This window comes from Carassius carassius, chromosome 41 (genome assembly GCF_963082965.1).
Source record: "Carassius carassius chromosome 41, fCarCar2.1, whole genome shotgun sequence".
NCBI lineage: Eukaryota > Metazoa > Chordata > Actinopteri > Cypriniformes > Cyprinidae > Carassius > Carassius carassius.
Window position 1 is genome coordinate 4,192,237 of NC_081795.1, and position 15,495 is coordinate 4,207,731.

The 15,495-nt window shown below is 37.6% G+C and overlaps 1 protein-coding gene and 1 pseudogene across 4 annotated transcripts in view; both read right to left on the bottom strand.

The window, feature by feature from the left end:
* Positions 1 to 1,254: 1,254 nt before the first annotated feature.
* LOC132123013 (protein sel-1 homolog 3-like) lies at positions 1,255 to 6,562 on the bottom strand (annotated as a pseudogene).
* A 1,481-nt stretch (positions 6,563 to 8,043) lies between these two features.
* Positions 8,044 to 15,495, bottom strand: part of LOC132123466 (stromal interaction molecule 1-like) — a 39,542-nt gene continuing 32,090 nt past the window's right edge. The window contains exons 9-14 of one of the 4 annotated variants that reach the window (XM_059534090.1): positions 14,984 to 15,151; positions 14,504 to 14,604; positions 14,173 to 14,402; positions 13,294 to 13,374; positions 12,157 to 12,541; positions 8,044 to 10,501 (exon numbers count right to left, since the gene is read on the bottom strand). In XM_059534090.1, the coding sequence (XP_059390073.1) occupies positions 9,985 to 10,501; positions 12,157 to 12,541; positions 13,294 to 13,374; positions 14,173 to 14,402; positions 14,504 to 14,604; positions 14,984 to 15,151 (1,482 nt within the window). In that variant the 3' untranslated portion in view covers positions 8,044 to 9,984. The remainder of the gene's footprint in view (positions 10,502 to 12,156; positions 12,542 to 13,293; positions 13,375 to 14,172; positions 14,403 to 14,503; positions 14,605 to 14,983; positions 15,152 to 15,495) is intronic. The other 3 variants (XM_059534092.1, XM_059534091.1, XM_059534093.1) reach the window with 3 other exon arrangements.

Below are 15,495 nucleotides of genomic sequence, written 5' to 3' on the forward strand. Positions count from 1 at the left end.
ATATAAAAGCAAGCCAGGGAAAAAGACCGCTTGGAGGCAGTTCACAGTGATTGAGGACATTAAAACATGTTTCTTTAGCTATTACATTGATAGAACGGTGGGCCGAGTTTAACATATTCCCTGAACAATTTAGAAAAACTATTTAATAAAATATCTTTACATGAGGTATATTGTAAGTTAGAATGCATAAATCATGACGAGGCACCAGAATGGAGGTTTCACAGAAAGCATCACATTATTTGAATGTAAACGCAGTAAGATTCCCGTCCCCTGATGATTGGACACTTGACACTTTGGTGCACTCCCTCTCTCTGAGGACTAGCCTGCTTTTAGTGTTGTTTTAATTAAGCGTGAGCAACGGTGTGTGTTCCTGGGGCCCCGGTGTGGCCCTAGGCACATCACAGCCTGCTTCACACCTGCTGTTTGCATCAGTCTGCAAAGAAGCCTGGAGAGCCCTTGCACTTTTTCATTAGACACAGACAGAGTGGCCCCACTGGGACACCGTACCTCCAAGAGAGGGAAAAAATGAGTTTGTCTTCTTGAGACACAAGAAGTAGTACAGCCAGAACTCTCAGAAGAAATTACATGTCAGAAACAAGAACAAGAAAGATCAACAGGAATTAAAATATTACTTTATTCAGAAGAACTTTTACTTTTTTTTTGAAATGCTGATGATTTAGGTGACAAAATTAATTCACATTATGCCCACTAGTTTAAAGAAATGCTATGGTAGTCAGTGGCTTCCATCAACTGATTTGTTACCAACGTTCTTCAAAATACCTTCTTTTATGTTCAACAGGAGAAAGAAACTCATACAGGTGTGGAACAACTAGAAGGTGAATCAATGACAGGATTTTCATTTTTGGGTGAACTATCCCTTCCACCTGAATATAAACTGAATGCATATTACTTTAATTAAACATAATTTTGCAGTTAAATGTTAGACTGTGCCTTTCTTACAACAAAATTTCAAGTCATACTGCACTTTGTATCTCTTTATAGCACAAAAATGAAGGTTAAAACATTATTCCTATTAAAAACAGTAAACAAAGGCTTTACATGGAGGAAAACCATATACAATGGTAACCATATAAAATAGAAAACCATATACAATAGTAGTTAAAGTTGTGTGGTATATTTCTCTAGGATTCCTCCCCTTGGGTCTGGCTGGAAGCAGATGTTTGGTGGAGTGGTGTTGGCCTCCATTTAATTAGTCCAAATACAAAAAACTGCTGCCGAAACTGTGGCAATGAGCTACAGGGACACGGAAAGCATCTATTTGTAAAAATGAGTCCCTCATCATTAGACAGTCTCAGAGACAAATCATTATTATGTTAACACAGTAACCACAGGAGCTTCCCCATGAGACGCTCATGCAATTATACACTATTAAACAAATGAAACAACAAGGAGTTCATTTAGGCTGTTTTTCTTTTTTTTCTTTTTTGTTGTTGACTGACTTGCTTGGTTACAGTACGTTTTCAGTGCAGGCATCCAAAAGTCAATATTTCAGCTTTAATTACAAAAATTAACTAACCTTTATGGCAGTATCCTGAAGTAGCTTCAGTGGCACAATCGGGGTGAATGAACAGTGCTCTCTTCCACCTTCAATACTCATGGCTGAAGTGCCCTTGAGCAAGGCACTGAACCTCAAGTTTCTCCCCGGATGCTGGATATATAGCTGCCCACTGCTCTGGGTGTGTGTCCACGGTGTGTTCACTTCTCACTGCTGTGTGTGTGCACTTGGATGGGTTAATTGCAGAGCACCAATTCCGAGTATGGGTAACCATACTTGGCAAATCTCATGACTTTCACTTATTTGTATAGAATGCATGTGTGTGCTGAACAGCACCAGTGTACAGAGCAGGTAGGCTTCAGTGCTATTGGTCTCTCAACATCTACGGAAAATGTGGAGAAAACGGGCCATATTATAATACACTGTCAGGATAGTACAACGGAGTCATCTGAAGTGGATAATGGCAGTCTGAATGTTTCATGATTGTGGTGTTGTCTTACCTTTGCTGAGAAGCTTCTGTCTGTCTGTTAAGTGAAGGTGGAGCAAACTGAGCTCAGAAAGCACACTGAACGGCAGAGACTCTCTATTAAGGACAAGGCCAAGATTATACCAACCCTGAGGAGACCGGAAATCAAATCTGAATTCATTGAAAAAACATTAACAAACCAAACAAAAAAACTCTTAAATAATAATAATAATAATAATAATAATAAAAGACAATAAATTAAATAAATTAAAATCCTATTAGAACAAATACAAATTGGGCATTAAAACAAATGAATAAATAAACAAATTTGGCTGTTAAAACAAAATATTGCTTGTAGAAAAAACCCAAATCAAACAGAAATACTTGTTAGAACAAATAAAAAACAAACAAACAGCTTGTTAAAAGAAAAACGTTTTTTTAGAGCAAACAAAACCGAGCTTCTTGTAACAAATTATCAACATGCATAATTTTTTAAAAAGAAACATATCACTTGTCAGGAAAACAACAAACAAAAACTAACAAACTAAACATTAAACAATACTCTTAAAACATTAGAACAAATACAGCCTCTTAAATTAATATATAATATTATATTATTAATAAATAAACAAACATGCCTTTTCGAATAAACTAATTAATTATTTTTATTTATTTATTATTTTTTCCCCACAAATAATGACTTGAGATTAATAGTTTATTAAATAATCACAATTCCTGATCATTCAAGGTTAAACTTCAGTCCGTTTTGCTGTCACAGGTACCTGTGGTTCATTCTTGAGTGCTGCTTGCTTGTACATCTCTGCTGCATCAGAAACCTCTTTTCTGCCCAAAGCCTGTTCACCATAGAACAGATCTCCCATTCTGATCAAAGCTGAGAGAGAAACATATACTCATCACCACATGCAGAGACTCCAGCTTAAGCAACAGGGAGCTTGAGAAAGAGCACAAATGTACTGACGCAGGACACTGAGTCAAACCTCAGGTGTCCTTCACCACGAGCATTTCAGTTCACAATAAAGATATATGACTGCCACCGTATCCCACACTAAATTACATTCATTTTATATTCTACTGCAGCAGATGTCAGCCCTTTCAGATGAAACAGATGAGATTAGACCAGAACATGAAAACTGAAAATTTGAAACTAGAAATAAAATGAAAAAATTACAAATGTACATAAAAAAAAATAAAAAAAATAAATAGCTCTTCCCATTGAATTCATAAAGATATATATTTACATTTTATATTTGTTATAACTTTTTTTAAGAGATAAACAAAATACATTTTTACTATCATTTATATTATTATATTATTCTTAGATTTGTTCAAATTACCGTACGAAGCCTGATCTTGAGCCTGTATCGACATGTTATAATATCTTAACAGGCACCAGAGTCACCAGCGCTGGATCCAAAGAGTCCTGCAGTATAAAGATAGAAAATATCTGTCAAAGACATCGAGTGAACATGCTTATCTGAATCTAAAGCAAGTGTTTAGAAGAGAATCACTGAGTTGAGTTCACACAGGTATGCCACATTAAACTGAGCTGCTTCAAATCCACTCTCTGCAGCACTCAGACAATAAATCAAAGACATGATCCTGCAGCAATGAGAGAGAGAGAGAGAGAGAGAGGACGAAATAAACAATAGAAAGTGGCCTTTGCAACATCCTTTTATAATGTAAATGAAATCTAAAAGGACATTTATGTTGTAATTTAATAATGTGAGAATTATACATTAATATAACTCTGTGGCCACTCAAACTGAAAGGTTTACCAGTCTCCTTTGAAATAGGCATTCAGTCCGTTTCTCAAGACGATTCCCAGATATCCATTCTGTTCAGATGCCCATTTAACCCAACCAAGGTTCAAAGACAAACAAAAAAAAACAAAAAAAGAAAAAACATATATTCCCAAAACATCCAATAACAAAATGTCAATAAGAAATAGCTTTGAGCCACAGAAGATTGAATCGTCTACTCTAAGGTATTATCAGAGGCATCATGCCCATTTACACTAAGTGAACACGTGCATAGTGTTTTCAGCCAATTATTAGCTGCGCGATGCTTGTGAAGGGTTGCTAAAGCTTGGTTTTATATCTAAATGTAAAAATATATAAAATATTAGTTATATACAGTACAGACCAAATGTTTGGAGACATTACTATTTTTAATGTTTTTGAAAGAAGTTTCTTCTGCTCATCAAGCCTGCATTTATTTGATCAAAAATACAGAAAAAAGTAATATTGTGATATATTATTACAATTTAAAATAATTGTTTTTAAATTTATTATACTTTAAAATATCATTTATTTCTGTTATGCAAAGATGAATTTTTAGGATCATTATCACATGATCCTTTAGAAATCATTCTAATATGATGATTCATTATCAAAGTTGAAAACAGTTCTGCTGCTTAATATATTTTCAGAACATGTGATACTTTTTTAGGATACTTTGATGAATAAAAAGTAAAAAAAAAAAAAAAAAAAAAAAGCTATGTTTTTAAAATATAAATATTTTGTAATAACAATATACACTACTGGTCAGTAATTTGGGGACATTTTTCTTTCTTTCTTTTTTTTTTAAATAAAATCAATACTTTTATTCAGCAAGGATGTGTTAAATTGATAAAAAGTGATAGTAAAGAAAATATATTATTAGAATATATATTATTAGAAAATGTTTTTTTTATTTTGAATAAATGCAGTTCTTTTTAACCTTTTATTCATCAAATATATTAGACAGCAGAACTGTTTCCAACACTCATAATAAATCAGAATATTAGAATGATATCTAATTGATCATGTGATAGACTGGATGTTACATGTGACACTGAAGGCTGGAGTAATGATGCTGAAAATTCAGCTTTGCGTCACAGGAATACATTTTTGTAAGTATATTCAAATAGAAAACTATTATTTTAAGTTGTAATAATATTTCACAATATTACTGTTTTTTCTGTATTTTTGATCAAATAAATGCAGACTTGATGAGCAGAAGAAACTTCTTTCAAAAACATTAAAAATAGTAATGTTTCCAAACTTTTGGTCTGTACTGTATATTATTTTGAGTTACATACAGAATAGAACGGGCGTCTAGCAATTTGGCCGGAAAACCCATGAATCCAAATATAAGCCAAGTCAATGCCACCATTTAAGTGTCCTCTCTGGGCTGACTTTAAATAGTGTTTATATGCCCTAAACTATTGAACAAGCAAAGTCATAGTTAAAGAAACTCTTTATTAGGTTAATTAGAGTTAACAGCACATTAGCATGTTGCGCAGGGTGTTTACCTGGTCGGTAGGTTGACCAGGATAGAGGCCTTGTTCATGGCAGCTTCAGCGTGATCTTTGGCATCAGCTTCTTCCCACAGACCTTCTTGTAATCATTCTCACACTGCTCATAGTACCAGCACACAGCAGTGACCAATGGACCCCTGCGGGATGTAAAAATCACTTACAGGTCGTGGATTGAGTGGAAAACAGTCAATATGTTGTAAGATGCATACGCTCTTCTGTGTCAGCCGCGCCACAAGGATACGTTTTCTGTGTGTATTTATTTACATTTTGTTTTGAATGAAAACAGTGCATCTGTGCAGCGCGGCTGACACAGAAAAGGGTACGCCGCTTGAGTTAAGCTCATATTCTCCAAAATGGCACTTCAGGGATGCGGAGAGACACAAAGGAGACAAATTGTTGAATAAAGTCATTATTTTTGTTTTCTTCGCATACAAAAAGTATTCTCATCACTTCATAACATTACGGTTGAACCACTGATGGCAGATTAACTATTCAGGTGATGTCTTTTATACTTTTCTGGACCTTGACAGTGTATTTTACTTGGCAGTCTATGGGACATTCACAAGACTCCTGGTTTTCCTCCAAAAATTCTGAAATTCTGTTGCGAAGACCAACAAAGCTTTTATGGGTTTGGAACAACATGGGGGTAAGTGATTAATGACAAAATTTTCATTTTGGGGTGGAGTAACCCTTTAAAGCCAAAATAATTCAAGATATGACGTAATTAACAAAAATAAACAATAAACAATCATAAACACACTGAGGACTGAACTGGAGGTTTTCAATCTCTGAAAATCACCAAATATCTCCATCCACATATGAGAAATCTAGTCATACAAATGTAAAAGGCAACTATATAAAGAACTTTATTATATAAAACAAAAATATTGTAAAAATATTTAGTTACAATTATGTTAAATAATAATTATTGTTTACTTTAAAAAAAAAAAAATATATATATATATATATATATATATATATTTTTTTTTTTTTTAATTTATTTAATCTTATATCTTCCCTAAACAAAAAAAAAAAAAAAAAAAAAAAAGGTTCAACAAAACCCTTAGCACAATTTCCAGCCTTTAACCAGTTTTAAAACCCCTGGTTTTAAACAAATATTTATGCAACACTTGCTAGATGTACCTGATCAATTGCTTTCTCCAGGAATATCACAGCTCTCTGAACATCTTTTGGAACTCCTTGGCCCTGTTAATACAAGATAATATGATCTTTAATGAGTTTGATCTCATCTAACCTCCATTGACTTCAAATGCTTTGCAAGACTGCCCTCTGCTGGCCAAAACAGATATTCTTTACCATGGCACAATGAAACCTCAGATAGCATTATTATTTTCAGTAATATTCTCAAGCAAATCTTTGTCCCATTTGGCACAAAGCTGGTGTTGTTTAAAGGGTCGACGAGTAAAAGTCGAGGGGAACTGTCACACTGGTTCCAGGAAACCTGTCCAGTCCTTTAGACTCCGGTCCGATCCAACCACTCAATAAACCCAGTCAGAACCGCGTATTACCCAATCTGGTCGGTACACAAGTCAGTCAGGAAAACTCACGGTCACCACTCGAGATCTGGAATGTCCTGGCTCGCAGGTCCAGTATTTGTGGAAAACTGAGGTAGATCCAGTACTGAAAGAAACCAGAACCTGAATGTGCACTACGGACGACTGAATACAACTGTACTTAACGCGTAAAGGACAGCTGTAGACGGACGCGTCAGGTGCGTCTAGGAAAGCCACATTACCTGTGCTGGATCGACTCAGACAGCCAGTTATTTGGTTATAAACAAATACAAATCAGACATATTTAATTATAGATGTAAACTATAGGTCCAGTTTGCATCTGAAATGAACTCACTATACTTACAGAAACAATGACATGTAAACAAAAGCAGTAAAAACTCTGGCAGATCTCCCATCATTCCTCTTCGAAACGACTATCAGATGGTTTAACTGGAATAACAGCACAGCAAGTGACATTGAGGGAAATTCAGTAGGAAACAGCATTCTGGGTAATAAAGTCAAGTAAAAAAGTAAACACGTTCCCCTATCCGTATAAGTACATAAATAATGTACATATTTACATACAGTACAGACCAAAAGTTTGGACACACCTTCTCATTCAAAGAGTTTTTGTAGATTCACACTGAATGCATCAAAACTATGAATTAACACATGTGGAATTATATACATAACCAAAAAGTGTGAAACAACTGAAAATATGTCATAGGCCTATTCTAGGTTCTTCAAAGTAGCCACCTTGTGCTTTGATTACTGCTTTGCACACTCTTGGCATTCTCTTGATGAGCTTCAAGAGGAAGTCACCTGAAATGGTCTTCCAACAGTCTTGAAGGAGTTCCCCGAGAGATGCTTAGCACTTCTTGGCCCTTTTGCCTTCTGTCTGCGGTCCAGCTCACCCCTAAACCATCTCGATTGGATTCAGGTCCGCTGACTGTGGAGGCCAGGTCATCTGGCGCAGCACCCCATCACTCTCCTTCTTGGTCAAATAGCCCTTGATGCCTTCAGTGTGACTCTACAATTTTCATAGTCATGAAAATAAAGAAAACTCTTTGAATGAGAAGGTGTGTCCAAACTTTTGGTCTGTAACTGTATGTGACATTGCAAACAGATCTGTTTGGCTGTCAGACTGATAAATAGATATTTAGAAGTTTGGGGGTCTACTGTATATATCAACATGGGGGAAAACTATATGGAATAATGGAAATCTCAGTCGTTTTAAAACCAATTTTATTGCTTCATGCAGGAGTGCCATAAAATTATAAGACTACAATTTTGAACATTACAGAAGATGCAAAATTCTCTTTTTTTTACTTTGTGTCTACACCTCTCTGTACAGTATAGGCATAAATAGCTCAAACTGAGAATTGAACTGGAATATCTAAACATATGGGGAACAGTCTAAAACATTTCCCATCTCTCCCGTCCATGTTTGAGAACATGCATCAACACTGTGAAGTGCAGTTTAACTGGACCAGACTGATGCGCGCACACTGACATACAGACAAAAGAGCTTCTTCGTGCAAAAGAGGCACAGATGAAACTAATACATCTGCACAGTTGTATACCTGTTAAAGACTGATTGGTTGACATACATTTGGATGCGGTCTTGTACCATCTTTCACAAAAGAAATGATAGAAGAAACAGGTGATGTTTCATGCAGCGCTGCTTTGGTTTGCCTGTGGGTAAAAACTATAAAAATGCCTAGTGACATCCCTCACCAAGTTTAATGATTCTTGAAATCCTATTTTTTCAAAAAAATGTGCTTGTCATTTTCAGTGCTCTGGGTTAAAAAACATGCATCTTAGTGAATATCATGTAAACCCACAGGAAGAGCAGAGACTGTTCTCCACTTCCTCTGAAAATGCACAGTGGTAGAATCCATCTGCCCGAACATCTGACCATTTAAAGGCAAGTCACTCCATTATAACAGTAATTGCATGTGGCTTAGCACCAGAAATCAAGTATTCAACTTTGTGGGTCAAAGAAATATGAACAAATTCAGCAAAAAAAAAAAAAAAAAAAAAAAATTGGACTATTTTTACCTCTATAGAAAACCTAATTAAGATAAGACCATATCTAAGATCAGTGGTCTAATAAATCTGAAATATAACCTTCGGGAAGTTTCATGGAAGAAAATAACATTTTCTGGCTTTAGTTTGGCGCTTTAAATAAAAAGATGGAAAGATCTGCTAAAGCTATAATTACTCTTTGTAATTTGAACCAATTAAAGTATCCATTCACCATACATTTTCTTTATATTCTTTTTTTAAAGAAATATTTTCTTATTTCTTTTTGGATTTGGATTTTGGATGATGTCTTTAGTCAGCAAACGGCATGGTTAAGTGTAAATGCTCAAAAAAAATAAATGTGAATGTTCATAAAGCTCCTTGTATTTTCTAAATGATTTGGAACAATCGGCAATGATCAGTTAATTCTAATCGTGTAATTCTTCAACATACTAGAAATCCCTGAAGCCTTACAGATACGTTCAGTGTCTTGGTATGTGTAAAGGTTTTAGTGTGTATCCCAGCGTATACTAGTTATCTTTACAAAACTGACACATCAACATTCAGAAATAGTGCAACATATTTTAGGGGACTTTCACACTGATAGTTCAGCCCTTTTACAGTTTCTCTGACCATTGACAAACACTTATCAAAGAGTACCATTAAACGCTAAGCTGACAATTCATTTTAACTTGAAAGACAAAGGAGTTTGCTGATAGAAATGAAAGAACCAGGCTGTTTCGTGTTTTAAGCAAAGGGGAACAAGAACCAAGCAAACATCTAGGAGCATTCAAAGTTCAATCAAACAAAGGCGAAGACATGCAAACTGATACGGATTATACAAGGAAAGAAAAGTCCATCAGAGGGGAGATTCCTTTGAAAGCCTGGCACTGTCTCCTGCTGAATAAATAATGCATTACATTCTCAAAAAAATAGTCCATCCCATTCCCACTGATGTGTCATTCCCACCCTTCCCCAAAATCACGCTTGTTCCTAAGTGTTCCTCTGAAAAAGCAAACATTTCTATAAAGACCTCGGAAAGGTGTCTGGTGGTGCCGTAACTTCTGAAAAAAATCTAAACATGTTTATTAACAACACGACAAAAAGGACTGTAAGAGAAAAACAAAACGGCTGTCCAGTTGTCTTATTTCTTCTGTTTTTTGAAGATCTTGAAGGTAAGTTTCTTGCGACTGGCAGCAGAGTCAGTGTCTTCACATATGGAGCCACTGTCCTCCTCTAGGGGACTTTTTTTCGAGGAGATCTGTGGTATGCGGTTTCCAGCCTTCTCCCCAGTCAGTCCAGTGAGGGACGGGGTATCGGATTCAGTGGAGTTTGGGCTCAAGGAGCGTGAGGATTCCGACATAGACATCGCTGCTTGGGAGACTTGGATCTCGCTCATACTGGCGGATTTCTCTATGCCATATACCTTCTTCATTAGTATGGGACTTTCAGAAACTCCATCAGGAGATGAACCCCCATCAGGAACTCTGTTGCCTCCGTTATGGGTTTGGGAGTGTGCTCCCTCTTCAGAGCATGAATGAGGGCCATGCAGAAGTGAAGTGGGCTTTACAGGGAAGCCTTTGGAACTGTAGGATAGGCGTAGCTGCTCGCCAGTCTGGGATATGCACAAGGAGGAATCAGAGTCTGAGCGATTCAAGTCCCTGTGAATGAAAATAGTGAAATTTAAAAAAAAAATTTGTGAGATATCAGACTAATCAAACAGTCAAGACATCTTGCTGGTTATATGTAATGGCACTTTTCCACTGCATAGTACTGCTCGGCTCGGCACGGCTTGACTCAGGTTGCGTTTCCACTGAAGTTCAGTATCAATTTATAGTGGGCAGGATTAGACATGTTGTTAAAGTTGCATTGCCTCTACAGCCATGACCTCCTGAAAAAATTTTTTCATTCCATGTCATCCCATCAAGCTCTCGCTGGATCCGCTCCTCGGCTATCAATAAGAGGAACATCTGTAATTCCTCAACAGACCACGAAACAGCCATAATTTTGTTGTTTAAAAAAAGGTGAGCTCATTCGATTTAATCTAGCGGGTCTAGTGTCACGTGTCACAAGTGCAATTACACGAGTAGTAAAGCTTCTCTCCAGCAAATCAGTGATCAGCAGGGTTTACATGTCACATTTTGGTAATGGTATGGCTTGCTTGTAACCTCAGCCGAGGTGGTACTGAAAAAAGTATCAGGTACTGTACACAGTGGAAAACCCCTCCAAAGCGAGCCGTCCCATGCCGTGCAGTGGGAAAGCACAAGGTAGCACTGCATTTACTGCTACCCGAACCCCTTAGAAGCCCGCAATAATGGCAACATTTCCAACCTCAAAGTGGTCTAAACTGAAGCACAACATGCCAAGGCTTAACTACCCAGTACTAGAAAAGTACTGCTCCTGCTTTCAAGCAAATGTACACAAGTTGGACCTTAACTCTACAAGAAGGTAGCCATCCAGCAACAGGATTGGACAGCCCAGACAGGGTTGTGGCTAGAAGGGATACAGCTAAGGCAGGAAATGATGCAAAATCTCACCATAAAATAAATTAAATTTGCAACCTATCACACTGTTTTACTAACATCTACACCTACCTAAACCCTAAAATTAGCATTATAGTAGAGCAAATAAAGTTATTATTTTCGTTCAGCATGACAAAAAATTTTGCAATATTGATGAGTGCATGCCCAGTAAGCCCTGGTGCCTATAGCTTTATCCCTTTAGCCCCAAGCCTGACATGGAGAAACCCAACATTAAGGGTGTCCAGTCCTGCTCCTGGAAGGCCACTGTCCTGCAGAGTTAAGCACCAATCCCAAATAAGCACACGTGAACAAGCTAATCAATGTCTTCAGCACTTTTAGAAACTTCCAGGCAGGTGCTCTAAGGTAAGTTCAAGCTAAGACTCTTCAAGTCCAAATCCAGACCCAGTTTAACTCAAGTTGAAACTTATGTCTGCAGGACCCTGGCCCTCCAGGACTGGAGTTAAAGAGCCCTGAGCTAAACTCTGCCAAATGTGACCCACCCCTGCACAACATGATCAATTCAGGCATGCAGGTGTGAGAATTAGTAGGGAACAAACATTGCAAGAACAGATTAAGCAAAGAGGTGGAATGTCACAGGAAGTTAAAATGTCCCAACCAAGTTAAAAGCCGCATTGTCATAAACTGTACAAACAACAGCAACAAACCCGACAAGTAGTGGTTCACCAGAAAGTGTGAAATGTGTAGTAAAAGAGGACTGTTAAATGTTTTGGACGAAGTCCCAGGATCATGCCAAGTGAAAAGCACAAATCAAGCACAACAGAATGAAGTGATACCCATAGCTGTCGCAATGGCGGGAGCGCTCTGGGCTTGCATCATAGGGGAGGTCTGGGATGGTGTCCATAGGCTGGAAATGTGAAGAGTGAAAGTGGGATGCATGAGGGGCAGTAGTGACAGAAGAGCAGTGGGGAGCGTGGGATGAGGTAGCCGAGAAGATAGCAGGATGAGACACTGCTGAGGAAAGAGGAGGCAGTCCCAGAGAGTCAAAGTGCCCAAAAGATTGGCTGCGTGCCTGGCGTATCGCCGTCCTAGACCTGGACGAGTACAAGCTACCCTCCCCTTCCTGACCACCAAGTGAGAGACAACTCTCTACCAACCTCTGCGAACCCAGGGCCAGCTGCGGGTCAATGTGCCGTTGCCGGAGTGACATCATACTGGGAGCTGTTGGGGCACAAAACAATAAAGTCACTTATTGAAATGACTCAAATGACTCAAAGCATGCAGACACTGTAATAACATTGGGTGATGGGTGGCAAGCTGGAAAAGGTGAAACAAGGTGTTAAGGCGGAAATATGTACAGATGTGTACAGTCTCAGTGGCTTTTCTCAGAAATAGACACAATAACGAAGACCCTAACCATCCGTTTAATGCATTCCTTCATTATTGCATTTCCTGTTTCTATCCATCAGGAATCGATTGGATCGTGCAAAACAAAAGGGATTGGAGGTGTCAGTTTTAACGGAAAAACATTTCAGGTGATTACTATATTTTGATTAAATATCTTTATACTTCTACTTTATACTTAACTCTAATTGTTTATGACCAGACCAGGAATGTGTGCTAAGGAAGTAAAAAGGCTCTATTTTACTTTCAGATTTCAGACTCAAAGATTAAGATGCACAAAATGTAAAACAGTATCATGTAAATATCAAATTGCAAGTCTGAACTTAGTGATATGTTATAAACAAATTAGAAAACAAAAGCTAAGAGAGGTCATGCATTTCAGAGTAAACCATTTCATGGCTGTGGACAAGAAAAAGATTGAGGTGTGTAGACAGTGTTTCTTTCGGTCCAGTTTCCCTTTGTAGTAGCTAGGGTTATGAGCAGCATTTCGCTTTAAAGGAGAGAGGTAAAGAAAAACAAGTGGAAGTAAGAGGAGTGGCTGGGGTGAAGGGCATGGTAGTTTAGCCCACCAGAGTACTTCCAAAATGACTGGCAATCCGAATTCAATGACCAGAGATCACTTACTCGGCGGCCCATTAGCCACGCTGCATCTGGAGGGGGTAAGGGCAAGGGTAGGGGTGCAACTGTTAATAACAGTACTACTAACACAGTTCTACAAGAACAGACCTCTTCATTTTGGGAGTGATTTGCTCAATCAATTAAAATACTTAAAGGATTTGTATAAATCCTTGAGCCAACAAGTTGATATGATAAAAGCTATGAAAATTAACTATTTGTTAAAACAGCAAAAAATATATATTGTGCAAAAAGACATAAGCAATACAAATGTCAAGATTGATACATTTTGCCCAGTAAACACCAATTTTATTTTATGTTTTGTACCTGGGAAAACAACTATTTTCTTTGAGCTTGTTTGATAACATTATTTCACACATAACAATTATTACAATCCACAACAACAACTTCAGACTTCGACTTAAGACCTCTAATCTTAACTCGCACGTGGTCCGGTTTCTTCTGGCCTACTCCGTAACCCTCCATCATATATAATATGATAAACTAAAAAAAAATAAAGTGTGCATAGTTGCTTTATCAAAATCATATGACAGCAATTGTGTGGTGCAGATCTTGAAGTACTCCACTCTGTGCAATACAGATCTGTAGATGGGGGAAAAATTCTCCAGCAGAAAGCATATATAAGAAGTTTGCAAACATGCTTGGTGCACACAACCATTTCTGACAGAGCTTGCACACAGACAGACAACAAAAATCAAAAATCTAAATAGCTCAAAACTAGGGATATTTAGATTTGGTCCAAAGACCACAAGGTCTTTGCTGGCCTTTGGCTGAAAGGGGCTTATCCCCATCACTGTCCAGCAAGTCCTTACATTGGAGCGTTCCTGGTGCCACTATGTCCTCGTCCATGTCATCCATGTCTTCAGACATGAAGTGCTGGGGTGTGCCGCGGCCGCCCATGAAGCTGGGGTCCAGGTTGAGGGAAGAGGCCAGAGAAGGCAGGCCTGGGTTATTGACCAGCGAGAAGCCTGTTAAGATCTCAATCTGCTGCCAACGATGGAGTCTCTCTCTCAGAGCTGCTGTTACCTCACCCAGAGCTTGCCTTGACAGAAAGACATTAAAGGCAATGTGTGTAAATGGTAAAAAAATATATAATTTTTAAATTAGCATTCAGAAATATTGAGAAATGTTAATGTGTCTTACTTGGCTGTAAGTATTTTGTGATCCACGTCATCCAGTGAAGAACTATGTGCCACATGGAACGTACCAAATAAAGTATTTCTCTTCTTCTTAATCTTTTCTGCCTAAAAAAAGGGTGTAATTTTTTAAAGAAAATTATTATAATTATAGAATTCCTATTTTATTGTATTATAAATACATCTACTTATCTCACAAACCTATTAAAGATTTTGTCTCACCAAATCATAAGATTTTTGTTCATTTTTGAATAAGAATCTGGCATCCTAGTCAAACCTTACATTACAAAAAATAATTACAATATATACTTATTTGAGTATACCTATTATTAGTAGTATGATTATATTGTAATCTTAGACCTAGTAAAGTTTTTATCATCACATTTTAGGGTTGTCCTACAACAAAGCTGCACTGTCATTAATAAATCTAAATGTGTTTACCATTGTTCCATCTCAGCTAAATGAATGACTGACAAATGCTGCTTACCCCCTCTTTGGCCACCTGCAGCTGTCTCTCTGCGTTCTGTTTTTTAATGTTGTAGTACTGCACCTCCACCTCATGAGTGAGCTGCAGCCATTTCTGCAGGGCATTAGGAGGAGACCAGCTACTGCGAGACTCCAGCTCCTTCTCTGCCTTCCTCAAGGCCATTCGCACCTGCAGGGAGCGCCAGAGACACATCAGATCAGAGAACAAAGCAAAGCAGATCATCAAGCAAACCTCACAAGGCTGCTTTCAGATGGGAGCACTTTTTAATCAATTCAGAAATCGCTCTTATCAGCTCATTTATGTTTAAGTAATTTCAGTACTTCAAGTTAAACTAAACAATACTGATAAATATTGTCTTGGAAGTTAGCCTAAGTTGTATTATTTTTTATTTAATTAATTTTTTTTAAATGGTTTTAGTTTAGTTAACAATAACCTTGCCACACAGCACCCTACGAAATCGGTAAATGCTGCAAAATAACAACCCAAACACTTGGATACTGAAATTGCAACAT